The sequence below is a fragment of the Sorex fumeus genome, unplaced genomic scaffold (genome assembly GCF_029834395.1).
Source record: "Sorex fumeus unplaced genomic scaffold, SorFum_2.1 ptg000035l, whole genome shotgun sequence".
Classification (NCBI taxonomy): domain Eukaryota; kingdom Metazoa; phylum Chordata; class Mammalia; order Eulipotyphla; family Soricidae; genus Sorex; species Sorex fumeus.
Window position 1 is genome coordinate 30,705,790 of NW_026606092.1, and position 15,469 is coordinate 30,721,258.

Sequence of the window (15,469 nt, forward strand, 5' to 3'; positions counted from 1 at the left end):
AGTAACTGTGGTGAGGTTGGGCCCTGGAAGCTCCGGTGACAGCCATTGGTGGGAGATAGCGAGCCACACCAGGGGTGGTGGGAGCTGGGGAGTGGAGCAGAAGTGCTTTGGCAGCAAGCAGCACGATGCTGAGGGGCAGTGCTCACAGACTCTGTGGGGCTGAGACGGTGGTGGGGGTGGGGGGCAGGGAGGGCTGCTGAACTTAGGACCCCCCCCCCCCCCCCCCGTGGTGACTGACAGGCACTGGTGAGGAAATGTCTGGGGGACTTCACAAGTCCATGTCTTGTCCTCTTGAGGTCGAAGGTGCATGGAGAGCCGATGGCAAAGGACTCAGTATCTGGGACACGTTCTCTCACACCCCGCTGAAGGTTGGGAATGACGACACCGGAGATGTGGCCTGTGACAGTTACCACAAGATCGCGGAGGACGTGATGGCCCTGCAGAGACTGGGTGTGTCCCACTATCGCTTCTCTGTGTCCTGGTCTCGCATCCTCCCGGACGGAACCACCAAGTACATCAACGAAGCCGGACTCAACTATTACGAGCGGCTCATTGATGCGCTGTTGGCTGCCAACATCCAGCCCCAGGTGTGCAGGGGGGCTGGGGGCTTAAGGCTGTGGCTGAGGGCATGTGGACAAGCCAGCTGCACATGGGCACATTCACTGTCTACTCAAAATGCTGCTTTCATATTTCCTTTTCTCTTTAAAAGTTAGCCTTCATTTTTTAAGAGAATTTTGGATTTACAGAAAAGATTAAAAAGATAGCATAGAAAGTTCCTATATATCAATCACGAAATATCCCGCTTTATTGCCTTATATCAGTAGGGGGCATGATAAGCAATGAACCAGGATTTATATATAAATAATATATTAATATGTTTATATATTTATAAAGGTAAAGGTAAAGGCCCTCCCGTTGTTCGTCGATTTGCTCGAGCGGGCCCAGTAACGTCTCCATTGGAGACTTTGTTGTTACTGTGTCTGGCATATCGAATACGTCACGGGGAGCTTGCCAGGCTCTGCCATGCAGGCAAGATACTCTCGGTAGCTTGCCGGGCTCTCAGAGAGGGGCGGAGGAATCGAATTCGGGTCGGCCATGTTGGCTGCGTGCAAGGCAAACGCCCTACCACTGTGCTATATATATATAATTGAAGATCAGAATTTAGGGTGGGGAGTGTCACAGCTGGCAATGCTGAAGGCTTGCAATCAGGGATCACATCTGGTGGTGCTTGGGTGGGGGGGGCATATGGGAACCTGCGTCGGCTGCATGCAAGGCAAATGCCCTCTCCACTGTACTATCGCTCTGGTCCCTGAAGACCATAATTTAAAAGAAAATGTCATTGAAGTCCTGTTATTTGCAGTAATTCTTTTTTTTAATTATTATTATTAGTGAAACACCATGAGGTACAGTTGTAGATTTACAATTTTTTGTGCTTGGGTTTCAATTATACAATGATCAGATACCCATCCCTCCACCAGTGCCCATTTCCCACCACCATGGATAATATCCCTCCCACCCCCATCCCCCCCATCCCACCCTGCCTCTGTGGCAGGGCAATCCCTTGTGTTCTCTCTCTCCTTTTGGGTGTTGTGGTCTATTTGCAGTAATTCTTAACGTACTTCCAATACCACATCCAGGGGCTGGAGCAATATAGTGGGGAGGGCAATTACCTTGCATCTGTCCAACCCAGGTTGGATCCCTGGTAGTCCGTATGGTCCCCTGAGCACACAAGTTGTGATCCCCAAGCACAGAGCCAGGAGTGAGCCCTGAGTACCTGGGTGTGGCCCCCAAACCAAAACCTAAAACAAAACAAACCAACACCACACCCACCACCAAAGTATCCATTTCCCTCCATCCAAAGGCCCCAGAATATCCCAAGACCCCTCCTGTTCAAGGCCCCCTCTCAAAAACCCAATTCTTGGACCAGCTCTCCAGTTGTGCTGCCCTTGGCCACTAGATGCTCCCCACAAGTGGCATCTTTAAACCCCACATGAGAGAGAGAGAGAGAGAGAGAGAGAGAGAGAGAGAGAGAGAGAGAGAGAGAGAGAAAGACAGAGACAGACAAAGAGACAGAGATAGAGACAGACAGAAACAGAGAGACAGAGAGAGATAGAGAGGCAGACAGAGACAGAGACAGCGACAGAGAGAGCATAGAACTTAAGGTTTCTAATTAACAACAAATTCCTGGGTCTGCAGTTGGAATCTCTCTGAAGCCCGTGTTTCTCGCTGCTGCCTCTAACCATTGCACACTCACTAAAGCACAGTCGCTGAAGCCCCCACGGTTCCTGTGTTCTCCTGTGGACTCCACAAGGTGGAGGTTTTCGTGCCTGAGGTAGAAGGCACTGAGCCGGGGGCAGGCAGAGCTGGACTTATGCTTCTGGCATCCTCATGTGTGAATTTCTGGAGTTTCATCGCCACTTCCAGCCCTTTTTGTCTCATCCTGCTCCGCCTAGCAGCTGATGCGTACACCACCTCCCAGAAGGAGCGAGCTGACGGAACCGCTCACTTGGCTTTCTGCAGGTGACCATTTATCACTGGGACCTGCCCCAGGCGCTGCAGAACGTTGGTGGCTGGGAGAACGAGTCCATCGTGCAGTGGTTTACAGAGTATGCCAATGTGCTCTTCCAGCGGCTAGGGCACAAGGTCAAGTTCTGGATCACAGTGAACGAGCCCTTTGTCATCGCTAACCAGGGCCATGGCTATGGGACAGCGGCTCCAGGTAAAGGGGTCCCCATGTCTGCTCCTACCCTATAGAGGCCTAAGACCCAGCTGGCAATGAGACTACAGACACCCCAAGGCAAAACATCTCAAGCTCTGCCTCTTTTTTATGATTCTTTTATGGAGGGACCAAACCCAGCTGTGCACAGAGCTTATTCTTGGCTCTGTGCACAGTGGGTAGCGCTCAGGAATCACTCCTGGCAGGGCTTGGGGACCATATTGGGTGCAGGGTTGGATAAAAATGGCCACAAGCAAGACACATGCCTTTTCTTTTTTCTGTATTATCTCTCCACCCCTTCCATCTCTGCCTCTTGCACCAACCTGGCTGGCATGCTTCTCCTTCTGACACCATTTAACAACAACAAAAAAAGATAACTAGGAGAAGGGTTTTCAGCCATACCCCTGAGAGGTGCTTAGGGGCTTCTCCCAGCTCTGTGCTCAGAGGTCTGCTCCCAGTGGTGCTCAAGGGCCCATGTGGTGCCAGGGATCGAACCAGGGTTCCTGCATGCAGAGCACACACTGAGCTCATTGAGCTCTCTGGCTCATTTCAAACCGTGAACTTCATATGTCAGTGCCTCCAAAAGACTTCATTTCTGTGCTCTGTGCAGCTGAGCTGCCTTAGATGGAACATCCCTGAGTTGGAAGTGGACAAGGTATGTGGGAAGGGACCATTCCTCAGTCAAACAGGCCCACAGTCAGTTTTCTGCAACTCCCACATCTGACTTTGCAATAACTGAGTCTGTTGGCCGAGCTCATCCTGACAGGAGCTGAGAGGAGGCTGCTTTGAGTTTTGATTCCACTCACTGCTAAGTTCTAGAGCAATCACTTTTTTGGGGGGTGGAGGGAAAGGGCTGGGGTGATGCTCAGGGCTAATCCTGGCTCTGTGCTCAAGAGTGACCACTGACTGGTAGTGCTTAGAGGACTGTATATGGTACCAGGAATCGAACTGGGGTCGACCAAGATATCCCCCTGTATGCATATCCCCAATACTATCTCTCCAGCCTGAGCATCCCCAAGTTCTGCTGTGGCCCTGTAGAGGCAATTATGAATGTTAGGCATAGATGTTCTAAGACATAAAAACTCTTTATTTTGTTTTATTTTATTTTATTTGTTTTTTGGGTCACACCCGGCGATGTACAGGGGTTACTCCTGGCTCATGCACTCAGGAATTACTCCTGGCATTGCTTGGGGACCATATGGGATGCTGGGAATCGAACCCAGGTCGGTCGCATGCAAGGTAAATGCCCTACCCACTGTGCTATTGTTCCAGTCCCATAAAAACATTTTCATTCCAATGTTTGACCATAGAAAACTTTCTAGGGTATAAGACACTTGCCTTTCAAGCAGCTGGCTTGTGCTCAATCTCTACTATTTCATATGGTCCCACACATACTTCCAGGCATGATCCCTGAGCACAGTCAGGGCTCAACCCTGAGCATTGCTGGGTGTGGCCCAACCCCTCCCTCCAGTAACAAAAGTTTGATCTAAGGACTTAGTGGACCTATTCCTGCCTTTTGAGAACCATCCAGGTTTTCTCTGGTTCTGTATGAGAATGAATTTGTGTTCGTTGACTTAATTCCTCAGCATTACTTGTAAAGGTTGGTAAGATCCACAGAACACACACTTCAGCAGAAGTAGCTGGAAACTCCCAGCGGTCCTGGGGCAGCACATAGGTACACACACACACACACACACACACACACACACATACACACATGAGCGCCCCCCCCACACACACCCCATAATTTACTTTTACTTTTCCTTATATAAACACACACACACACACACACACACACACACCAGGAGCCTCTCTCTCATCATTCACTCTCAAGGAATTTCTCTGTCAGCTGCATCAGCTCCATGCTCTGGGACCCCCAGAGATGCCATGAGGTCAATAACTGGGATACTTACAGTGCTGGGTACTTTGCCTGAGCCACTCTTGGGGGAAGGGGCAATGACACCCACATTTGTCGGTGTTTTTCCTGCCCACTCAGTACTGCTAAGGGCCTCCACTGATCCTATTTTATTTCCTTTTCATAAAAACTTTTACTGCCCACTCGGCAGAGGAAAGAAATGAAACGACTGAATTACTTGTCCCAAGTTACATGGCCAACAAGTACGAAGTGGACCAGGATTTGGTTTTCGTCTTCCTCAGGCCAAGATTCTGACCCTCCCTGACACTTTGCGGCACCTACAGCCTACTCTGGGCTGTGCTGGTTCATCACTGATGCCCCCGTGTATGTTTGCAGGAATCCTCAAACCTGCTACTGCCCCCTACATTGTGGGCCACAACCTAATCAAGGCTCATGCGGAGACCTGGCACCTGTACAATGACAAGTACCGTGCCTCTCAAGGTGGCATCATCTCCATCACCATCAACAGCGACTGGGCTGAGCCCCGAGACCCCACCAACCAGGAGGACGTGGAGGCGGCCAGGAGATATGTTCAGGTCTGCTTTTCCTTCGGGGTTGTCTTCACGCAGGCCAGTTTCCTTTCTTCTGTGACCTGATGGGTGTAGAATTAGGTTGTGAAGTAAAGATTTAGGACCGTGGCCCTCATTTTCTCTGACCTGATTTTGTGAGCTCGGGACAACAGTCCCACTCTTTTGTAGATTGGTTTACTCATCTATGGAAGATGGCCTGATACCTCATAGGTTTGCTCTAGTGGGAAAGGCTTTGGGGTTGTTTTCCTTTAAGTGTTAAAAAAAAAATTTTTTTTGTAGGACTGGTGTGATAGTACTAGCATGTAGAGTGCTTGCATTGTATACAGTTGATTCAGGTTTAATCCCTGGTACCACATAGAGTCACCCAAGCCCTCCTAGGGGCGACCCTGAGTACAGAGCCAGGAGCAAACTCTGAGCACAACACCCACCCCCAAATCTTGTAAACATAGATTATTTTATTTTTTTTTCTTTTTGGGTCACACCTGGCTCTCCACTCAGGAATTACCCCTGGCAGTGCTCAGGGGACAAGATGGGATGCTGGGAATCGAACCCGGGTCAGCTGCATACAAGGCAAATGCCCTACCCGCTGTGCAATTGCTCCAACCCCAAACACAGATTATTTTAAAAATAATATTAAATATAAGTAACTATATTAATAGCATCCACAGAGTTAACAGTAGCTTGAAGCCTACTTATAGAAATGCGTCTCTTGAATCTCTGGTAGCAATATAGTGGCTCACAGGGCTGGGCTGCAATATTGCCCTTGACCTCTCTGTGTCCCCGTCCATTTATAAATAAATTTTATTTATTCCTTCCACCTACTCTTTAGATTAGGCACTCAAGAGTCTGAAATTTATACATGATTCTAATTCTCAAATCCTGTGAGCTTAACTAAGGAGATTCATCTTTTGGTCATGGAATTTTGCTCTCAGAAAAGAGAGACACCCATAAGGAATGCCAACCACAGGCTCCACCCTTATTTCAGTCTGAGCCTCTGCCAGGGTGATCCTTATCATGGCCCAGCCTTTCCCTGGGTGCGGCATGAAGACTCACTCCCTCTCCCAAGTGCCACCGTCTCTTAGAGGACCAAGGGCATCTCTTTATATTGGTCCCGACCGTGGGCTCTGTGGAGAATTCTGCAGGCCATGGCATTCTAAGGGGACACGAGGAGGAATGACTTGCCAAACTTCCTACAAGATAATTTAGCAAAGGTGACCAAAAATATGCAAATGAGTGTTTAATTTTACAGGCCAGAGCGATAGTACAGCGGCTAGGGCGTTTGCCTTGCATGCAGTCAGCTGGGGTTCAATCAAGGCTTCACATATGGTTCTCCAAGCACTGCCGGGAATAATTTTTTAAAAATTTTTATTAGTGAAACACCATGAGGTACAGTTGTAGACTTACAAATTTTTGTGCTTGGATTTCAATTATACAATGATCAAATACCCATCCCTCCACCAGTGCCCATTTTCCACCACCACGGGTCCCAGTATCCCTCCCACCCCCCATTTCCCCCATCCCACCCTGCCTCTGTGGCAGGGCATGGGAATAATTATCTTTTATTTTTTTTTCATTTTTTATAATTTTATTTATTGAATCACCATGAGAGCAGTTACAAAGCTTTCGGGTTTAAGTCTCGGTGATACAATGGAACACCCATACCTTCACCAGTGCCCATTCTCCACCACCAAAAATCCCAGTATACCCCCATCCCACACCTTCCCTCTACCTGTGGGGCAGATGATTTCCTCATTACTCTCTCTCTACTTTGATCACATTCAATATTTTGACACCAGACCCACCATTATTATTTGAGATTTTACCCCAACACTCAGATCTGCTGAAAAGGCAACAGTAGACAATTTGTGTTCTATTGCTGGTTATGAATAACATATGATGTCGCATGGCTGCAGTAGGGCCGTGTGATTTTGAAATTCCGAAATTTTAACACTTAAATATGGAGGGATTTCTGCCAAGAGCCACTGGGTTTCGAGATTTGCTCCTGAGTCTCTGGGATCATGGCTGTTGAGCAGCTTGATCAGGAGCCAGAGAGGCCATTCATGGGTGATGACTTGGGGGTTTCATTGTGACGGGGAGACCAGGACCGGCTCCACCCCCATCCTGTGAGGCCCAACAAGTTTCGTCACTGCGAGCCCAGACCTGACTGTCCAATGGCCCCTGGAGGATGACGGCCACTGAGCCGCCAAGGGGGAGCAGGCGGAGGGACAACACCCTTTTCCCCCGGGGTGGCACAGCTACAGTAACCTACTGAGGGGTCCAGACGCATTTCTGCCAAAAGCCGCTGGGTTTCAAGATTTGTTTCTGAGTCTCTGGGATCAAGGCCGTTAAGCAGCTTGATCAGGAGCCAGAAAGACCATTCGTGGGCGATGACTTGGGGTCTCATTGGGGTGGGGAGGACAAGCCCGGCTCCACCCCCATCCCGTGAGGCCCTGCATGTCTCATTACTGGGGGCCCAAACCTGACTGTCCAGTGGCTTCTGAAGGATGGCGGCCACTGGGCCGCTGCGGGGAACAGGCCAAGGCACGAAACCTATTCCCACCTGGGTTGGCCCAGCACCGGTAACCTACTGCAGGGACCGGATGCAATTCTGCCAAAAGCTGCTGGGTTTCAAGATTTGTTTCTGAGTCTCTGGGATCATGGCCATTAAGCAGTTCAATCAGGAACCAGAAAGGCCATGCCTCCAATTACATAGCTGAGCCGGAGGTGGTTTGTGGGTGTGTCTCCCACATACCTATCTTTTGGCCGTTTACTTTCTTGGTAAACTCTGCCTCAAGTTTTTGGAGTCTGGCCAAAGTCACGGCAGCAATTTTGGGGTATCTGGAAGTCTGAAGGCGCCACCAGGCTGCTGATGCACTCGCCTCACAGGTACAGATTGACCTCCTGACGGCACCATACCCCCAGCATGGGAATAATTCTTGAGTGCAGAGCCAGGGGTAATTCCTGAGCATTGCCAAGTGTGACAAAAATAAAAAATAAAAAAGAATTTAACTTTATAGGACAGAAAAATAACACAGGCGTTAAACCCCCTGCCTTGCATGCAGCCAATCTGGGTTTGATCTTCAGTACCTCATATGGTCTCCCGAGCCCCTGCCAGGAGTGATCCCTGAGCTTGGAGTCAGGAGTAAGCCCTGAGCACTGCCAGACGTGGCCCAAACACCTACTCAAAGGGAGTTTAATTTCCTACTTAGTAGTCTTGGAACAAAATGAATTACACTCCCCATTTCAGACTCATAGAATTAGTAAATTAGAACAATAATTTGTTATCCGAAAGCAAAACCCCAAACTCCAGGTAACTCTGTCATCAGGCTGATCCCCTTGCTGCTCGGGACTCCAGCACCTGCTCCCGCGTGGCCCAGCTTGCTCAGGAACTGAAGCGGCTGTCCTGTCCGCATGTTGTCAGCCTCATTTCCGAGCCCAGAGGGTCGCACTTTCCCCATCTATCTCTGTTGCTTAGTGGGAGCCACACCCAGCATGGTTCAGGAGCTATTCCTGGCTCACTGCTCAGGCGCCCCTGCAGTGCCAGGGGCTGAACCCAGCATTACTGCATGTAAAGCAAGAGCTCAGCCCTTTGAGCTATCTCTGAGCTCCTCACCCCACACTCCAGTTACCAGCCAACAGAGAGGGGAGATAGATGCAGCCTCTCTGGACCCTAAAGTCATAGCATTGGGGTGCTATATGTTCTCCTTAAGTGGGTAAGCGTAGCCTAGTTCTCATTCAAGAAAGTAGAAGGCAAATGATTATTTTTCGGGCTGCAATGCTCTGCCTGGGCAGTCAAGAAAGCCTTGCATCGAGGCCACCCTAGAAAGTTTCGGTTGTATCTTTGGCATCTGAAGGCGAGGACCTGCTTGCAGTGCTTTAGTCTTTGGGGTCTGGAAACTTCCTGTCTCCTCTGCCTCAAGTTTGTTTTTCCAAGTGCCGCCAGGCAGAAACACTGAAGCTCACACTGCAAATGGCCACACAAGAAAGAGTCAAAGATTGGGGCCAGGGGGCCAGGGAGGGCATCTGCCCTACATTTTTGGGGCTCTGTGTTGGTTTCCCAGAGCACATGTACACGTGTGTGTGCGTGCACACACACATGAATGCACACATGCATGAACACATGTGTATATAGTCACATATACCACACACACGCCACACAGATTGGGTTTGGGTTTGGATTTTTTTTCTTTTCTCTTTAGTATTTTTTTGGTTGTGGGCCTTCCGAGCGGTACACAAGGCCCCAGGGCCTTTCCCTGTGATTCTCCATAAACCGGGCAGTTCAGGGCAGCTGCCAAAGGGTACAGTGCTGCCTGGTCCCTGGGTGCTGGGGTTACTCAGGCCACCCTGGTGGTGCCTGGGCTTCAGGGCTGCACCCATAGCTGCTTGGGTGGACCATGTGGTGCCTCATGGAATCTGGCTTGGGTTCAGGTTGGGCGTGCACCCTAAACCCTGTACCAAATCCCCACCCCCAGTTGGGGTTTTCAGAGGGGGTTCTGAGGTTAGTAGTGACTTCTGGGCAGGGATGTCATTGTATGTTGGAGTTTCTGCATGTCAACACAAGGCTGACTGACTGTCACCTCACCCCTGGTGCAGTTCATGGGAGGCTGGTTTGCACATCCTATCTTCAAGAACGGAGATTACAACGAGGTGATGAAGACCCGGATTCGTGACAAGAGCTTGGCTGCTGGTCTCAACAGGTCTCGGTAGGTCCTGGTGCCTCACCTGGTCTGTGATGCTGGACAGAGGTCCCTGGGCAGATGGGGCAAGGTGAGGGTATGACTGTTGGGGTCAGAGAGGTAAGTTCAGGCAAGTGGTTCTCTGTTTGAGCTTCCCTGATCATAGGAAAGATTCGATGTGAAGGTGAATAAGAAGTTCTTTGCATACTCTGGTACTGTTGTGAGCTTGACACAAGGCAGATGCTCTCATTGCTGTGATTCTTCAGAAGAGCCAATAAATTGCTCTCAAAAATCAGACCTTCTTCTTTGCAACCCATAACTTGACTCCAAAAACCATCTCCTCAACTCACCCTGTCATGTCTCACCCAACTGGGAAAGAATGAGGCGAGACAAGGGTGCTGGTCAGGCCTGGACTTTTGATATCAGGTGGCGATGAAGTCATTATACTTGCCCACCCACCCCGTTTCATTGGAGACAGCAACTCCACAGTAAAGATAAGCAAATGGGATGCATTAAACTGCAGCTCAAAAGAAACAGTGACCAAGATACAAAGATACAAAGACAAACTACTGAATGGGAAAAATTATTGACCGAATACCCATCTGATAAGGGGTTAATATCGAAGATACATAAGGCACCAGTATAACTTTTCGTCGATTGTCTCGAGCAGGCCCCAGTAACGTCTCTTTCATCCTAGCCCTGAGATTATATTCAAGGCTCTTTAGGAGAATGAGACCCATCATTGTTACTGGTATTTGGCATATTGGGTACGCCACGGGGAGTTTGCCAGACTCTGCCCTGTGGGCAGGCTACATTCGATAGCCTGCAAGTTTGTCCAAAGTAGGAATGAGATAATAAGATGTCATAAAAAGATGTCCTGATAAGATGTCGCGGCCGTGCGGTTCCGGGAGCTGGATTTTATAGTCTCTGAGTCTTGGCCGTTGATGGGATTACACGGTGCCAGGGGGGCAGGTGGTGGGTGTGACCCCGGCCTACTGGAATTTGGAGGATCTGGGTGGAGGATGCTCGACTCCAATCCGAGTAGGCTGGGAGATCTCGGCCCCGGAACCCGTGTGGATTTGTCCCTCCTTGTAACTTTACAAGGAAAAAAATAATTTCTACTCTATAGTTTTATTATTTCCATCCTCCTGCCTGGTTTAGGCTCCCTTCGTTGGTCAGTTTTGAAGATCTGAAGATGTGAAGTCAAGTTATTTATTTGAGACCTTTCTTCCTTCCTAATGTATGCTTGCAAAGCTATAAACTTTTCTCTTAACACTGCTTTTGCTGTATCCCACAAATTCTGGTAGCTTGTTTTCATTCTTGTTTCCTAGGAATCTTTAGCTCCTCTTAGATTTTATCTCTAACCTACTGGTTGTTCAAAAGTGAGCTGTTCAATTTCCAGGTGTGTGATTTGATTCTTCATTTCTGTGTGTGATTAAGTTCTACTTTCTGTACCTCGTGGTCTGAAAAGATAGTTCATACAATTTCTATCCTCCTAATTTTATAAAGGTATGTTTTGTGGTCCAGCATGTGATCTATCTTGGATAGATATATACATACAAATATACATTCTCCTCCATGTGCACTGGAAAAGAATGTATATTTGACTTTCTGAGGATGAAAAGCCCTGTATATATCTAGTGGTCCCCTCTCTTCCATTTTATCCTTCAAAGCCAGTATTTCCTTGCTGAGTTTTAGTTTCATTGATCTATCAAGGGGTGATAAGGCAATGTTGAAGTCTTCAACTACTATTATGTTGCTAGCAATGTCCTCTTTGAAGTCTATTAGCAGTTGTTTTAAGTGTTTTGGTGGTCTCTCATTGAGTATACATACATTTCGAAGTTTAATTTCTTCCTGATGTACACATCCCTTGATTGTTAATAAATGACCTTCACTGTCTCTTGTAACATTTTCAGCCTAATGTCTTTGTCGCTGGATACTATTATGGCCACCCCACCTTTTTTGAAGCAATTGTTTGCTTGAAGAATTGTTTTATCAGCCTTTCGCTTTCTGTGTGTTTGCTTTGACTATTCAAATGTCTTTCTTGTAGGCAGCAGAATGTTGGGTTGAATTGTTTAGTCCATTTTGCCATCCTTTGTCTTTTAATTAGTGCCTTTAGACCATTGACATTGAGAGAGATTATTGTCGTGGGGTTTTGTGTTATCTTTCTTTAGAGGATTGTTGTTTTGGGGGTTGTCTTGCCTTGCAGTATCCCTTGAGTTTTTCTTTCAAAATTGTTTTTTCTTTTAAATTAGATTTTTATTAGTGAAACACCATGAGGTACAGTTGTAGATTTACAAATTTTTGTGCTTGAGTTTCAGTTATACGATGATCGAATGAATACCCATCCCTCCACCAGTGCCCATTCTCCACCACCACTGATCCCAGTATCCCTCCCACCCTCCCCCCGCCCCCTCCATCCCATCCTGCCTCTGTGGCAGGGCATTTCCCTTTGTTCTCTCTCTCCTTTTGGGTGCTGTGGTTTGCAAAAGAGGCATTGAGTGGCAATCATGTTTGGTCTAAAATCTGCTCTCAGCACACATATCCCATCCTGGGAGGATCCTCCCAACACCCTTTATTTGTCAAAATTGGTTTTAGTCTATGAATCTCCTGAGCTGTTGTTTATTGGTTAACTTGTGTATCATTCCTTCTGAGTGAGAAGTATTCTTCTGGGCAAAGTAGAGCTGGGGAAAGTGTTCTTGTTGAAGCCTCCATTTAGTTAAGTTTTTAAACCACACACCACTACTATCCCTGGGGGCCTGGAGGGTTTCATTCACTAGGTCTACTGCAGATCTACAAGATGCTCCTTTGTATGTAATTTCCTTCTTTGATCTTGCTGCTATCAGCATTGTATCTTTTATGGTGTTCATCATTCTGATTAGAATATATCTTGGAGTCTTTTTATTAGAGTTTCTTTTAGCTGGTACTTTGGGCTTCTTGTATCAGGATGCCTGCATTCTCCAGCTTTGGGTTTTTAAATTTTTTTTTATTTATTTTTTTGGGGGGGGGATTTTTAAAAAAAATTTTTTTAGTGAGACACCATGAGATACAGTTGTAGACTTACAAATTTTTGTGCTTGGGTTTCAATTATCACTTAATCACTGTATCACTTAACTTCCCGTCAGTCGTCGATTTGCTCGAGTGGGCGCCAGTAATGTCTCCATTTGTCCCTGTCGCGTGCTAGTGTAGCCCAATGGCATCTGTTCGCTCCGGGAACATGAAGGGCCTCAAACCGATCGTTCATGATCTTGACGAAGAAGTCTGACCATCTGGTAGGTGGGCGGCCACGCGGTCTTTTGACATCCCGTGGAATCCAGTCGGTAACAGCTCTAGTCCAGCGGTCGTCTTTAAATCTCATTACATGACCAGCCCATCTGATTTTCAACACCTTGGCAAATGAGACAGCGTCCCTGATCCTTGATCGTCGACGGATGTCAGAACTCCGGATTCTTTCTCTCATTTGAGTGAAACGTGATATTCCAAGCATAGCTCTTTCTATTCTTCTTTGGGAGACCTGAATAGCGTTCTCATCTTGTTTGCGTAGGGCCCAGGTCTCTGAGGCATATGTTAATGCAGGAAGAACAGTGGAATCAAAGAGATGTGCCTGGAGCCGGAGGTTCTTCGTCCTCTTAGCTATTTCTTCGACGTTCTTGAAGGCGTTCCAAGCCGCTCTCTTCCTCCTGCGCAGCTCGGGTGCCAGGTCATTTGTCATGTTGACCTCTCGACCTAGGTACACATAGCTGTTGCATTCGGAGATGGTCGTTCCATTGAGAGCGAATGGGGCGTCAGGAACGAGGCTGTTTCTCATAAACATTGTCTTCGTAAGATTCAGCTGTAGTCCTACCTTTCCACACTCACAGTCAAAGTCGAACGGGATCGGACCACCGTCTCCTTTGTGCAAAATTCTACTTCACACAGCGGGGAGAAAGGGCTGCAAAGTTTAAAAAGAGAACTCCCAGAATGACCACCAACTGGGAGCTCTTTGGCACTATTGCGGCAACATGGAAAGATGCCATTGTTGACAACATTGACGAGGAATACGATCGACTGGTTCAGCACCTCCATGAATGTGCGAGGAACGCCAAGAGAGAGATAGCCACAAAAAATCGCCTATCTTCGAAAACTCTTGAGCTAATTCGCCAGCATGGTTTGGCGCATGCCTCAGGCAACCGCAAGCTGCAAGCTAACGTCTGAGCTCGCAAAGCAGTGCAGAGATGCGATCAAGGAAGACCTCAAAGAGAGAAGAGCAGAAGTACTGGTAGATGCGGCAGAAGCCGGGAAAAGTATTCGTAACGCCCGCCTGTCCTTAGCCAACTACAAGACCAAGATGACTGCCCTCCGACGTCCTGATGGATCCATCACATCCTCCAGAACGGCAATGGGTTTCAATTATACAATGATCAAATACCCATCCCTCCACCAGTGCCCAGTTCCCACCACCACGGATCCCAGTATCCCTCCCACAACCCCATCCCCCGCATTCCACCCTGCCTCTGTGGCAGGGCATATCCTTTTGTTCTCTCTCTCCTTTTGGGTGCTGTGGTTTGCAAAAGAGGCATTGAGTGGCAATCATGTTCTGTCTATAGTCTACTTTCAGCATGCTTCTCCCATCCTGGGAGGATCCTCCCAACACCCTTTATTTGGTGCTCCCTTCTCTATCTGAGTTCCCTTTTCCCCTAGCATGTGTAGCTGGCCTCCAAGCCATGGAGCAAAATTCCTGGTACTAATCTCGGCCATACTTGGGTGTTAGTCTCCTATTTTGTTGCTTTATGTTCCCCAGATGGGATTTTTTTAAATTTATTTATTTTTTTCAAATACCCACCCCTCCACCAGTGCCCATTTCCCACCACCACGGATCCCAGTATCCCTCCAACCCCCCATTCTCCCCATCCCACCCTGCCTCTGTGGCAGGGCATTCCCCTTTGTTCTCTCTCTCCTTTTTGGTGTTGTGGTTTGCAAAAGAGTTAAGCCTGATTTTCAGGGAGAAATATTGGATGATTTACTTTCCATTGATCACTTTGTATATAAGGAGATGTCGCGCGACCACGTAAGTGGCCACACGGTTTGGAAAAAATGTCTTGGTACCCATATGCCAGAGCTATGCTTGTAGGAGCTCATGGTCACCGGGGTTTCATCTGGAGAAGGCGGGACGGCAGGACCTACCCCATCTGGGACATCCCAGTGATATCGGCTCTGTTTGGGACCTGGAGCATTCTGAGCATTCTCCGGGAGCTGTGGAACCCTCCAGCCTCTTTTCTTCTTTGTTGCTGTGTGCTGTAAGATGGCGCTTGCGGGGGGCGAGTTGTGGGCATGACTTCCGGAATCAGAGGTTGCCTGGGAGCTGGGGCAGCCCCATTGCAGTTCGGAAAAAATGTCCTGGTACCCGTATGCCAGAGCTATAGTTGTAGGAGTTCATGGTCACTGGGGTTCCATCTGGAGAAGGCACCAGATGGGATTTTTTTAAATAACAATGTCTATTACTATCTTATCAGGGTTGCTTCCCTGTCCCTCTGGGGATGATTTGATGATTCTTATGCTGTTCCTCTTGAATTCATCCCATAGTTCTCTATTCTTCCCTTAAGTTATTTTGAAGGACTTTTCCCATCCTTTGGTATTTCCTGGAGATTTTCTG

General features: G+C 48.0%; 1 protein-coding gene across 1 annotated transcript in view; it reads left to right on the forward strand.

Moving 5' to 3' along the window:
• Nucleotides 1–15,469, forward strand: part of LCT (lactase) — a 59,222-nt gene that overhangs the window by 34,329 nt on the left and 9,424 nt on the right. Inside the window, exons 10-13 of the mRNA XM_056117556.1 lie at nucleotides 297–587; nucleotides 2,521–2,719; nucleotides 4,968–5,167; nucleotides 9,755–9,864. Of these exons, the coding sequence (XP_055973531.1) occupies nucleotides 297–587; nucleotides 2,521–2,719; nucleotides 4,968–5,167; nucleotides 9,755–9,864 (800 nt within the window). The remainder of the gene's footprint in view (nucleotides 1–296; nucleotides 588–2,520; nucleotides 2,720–4,967; nucleotides 5,168–9,754; nucleotides 9,865–15,469) is intronic.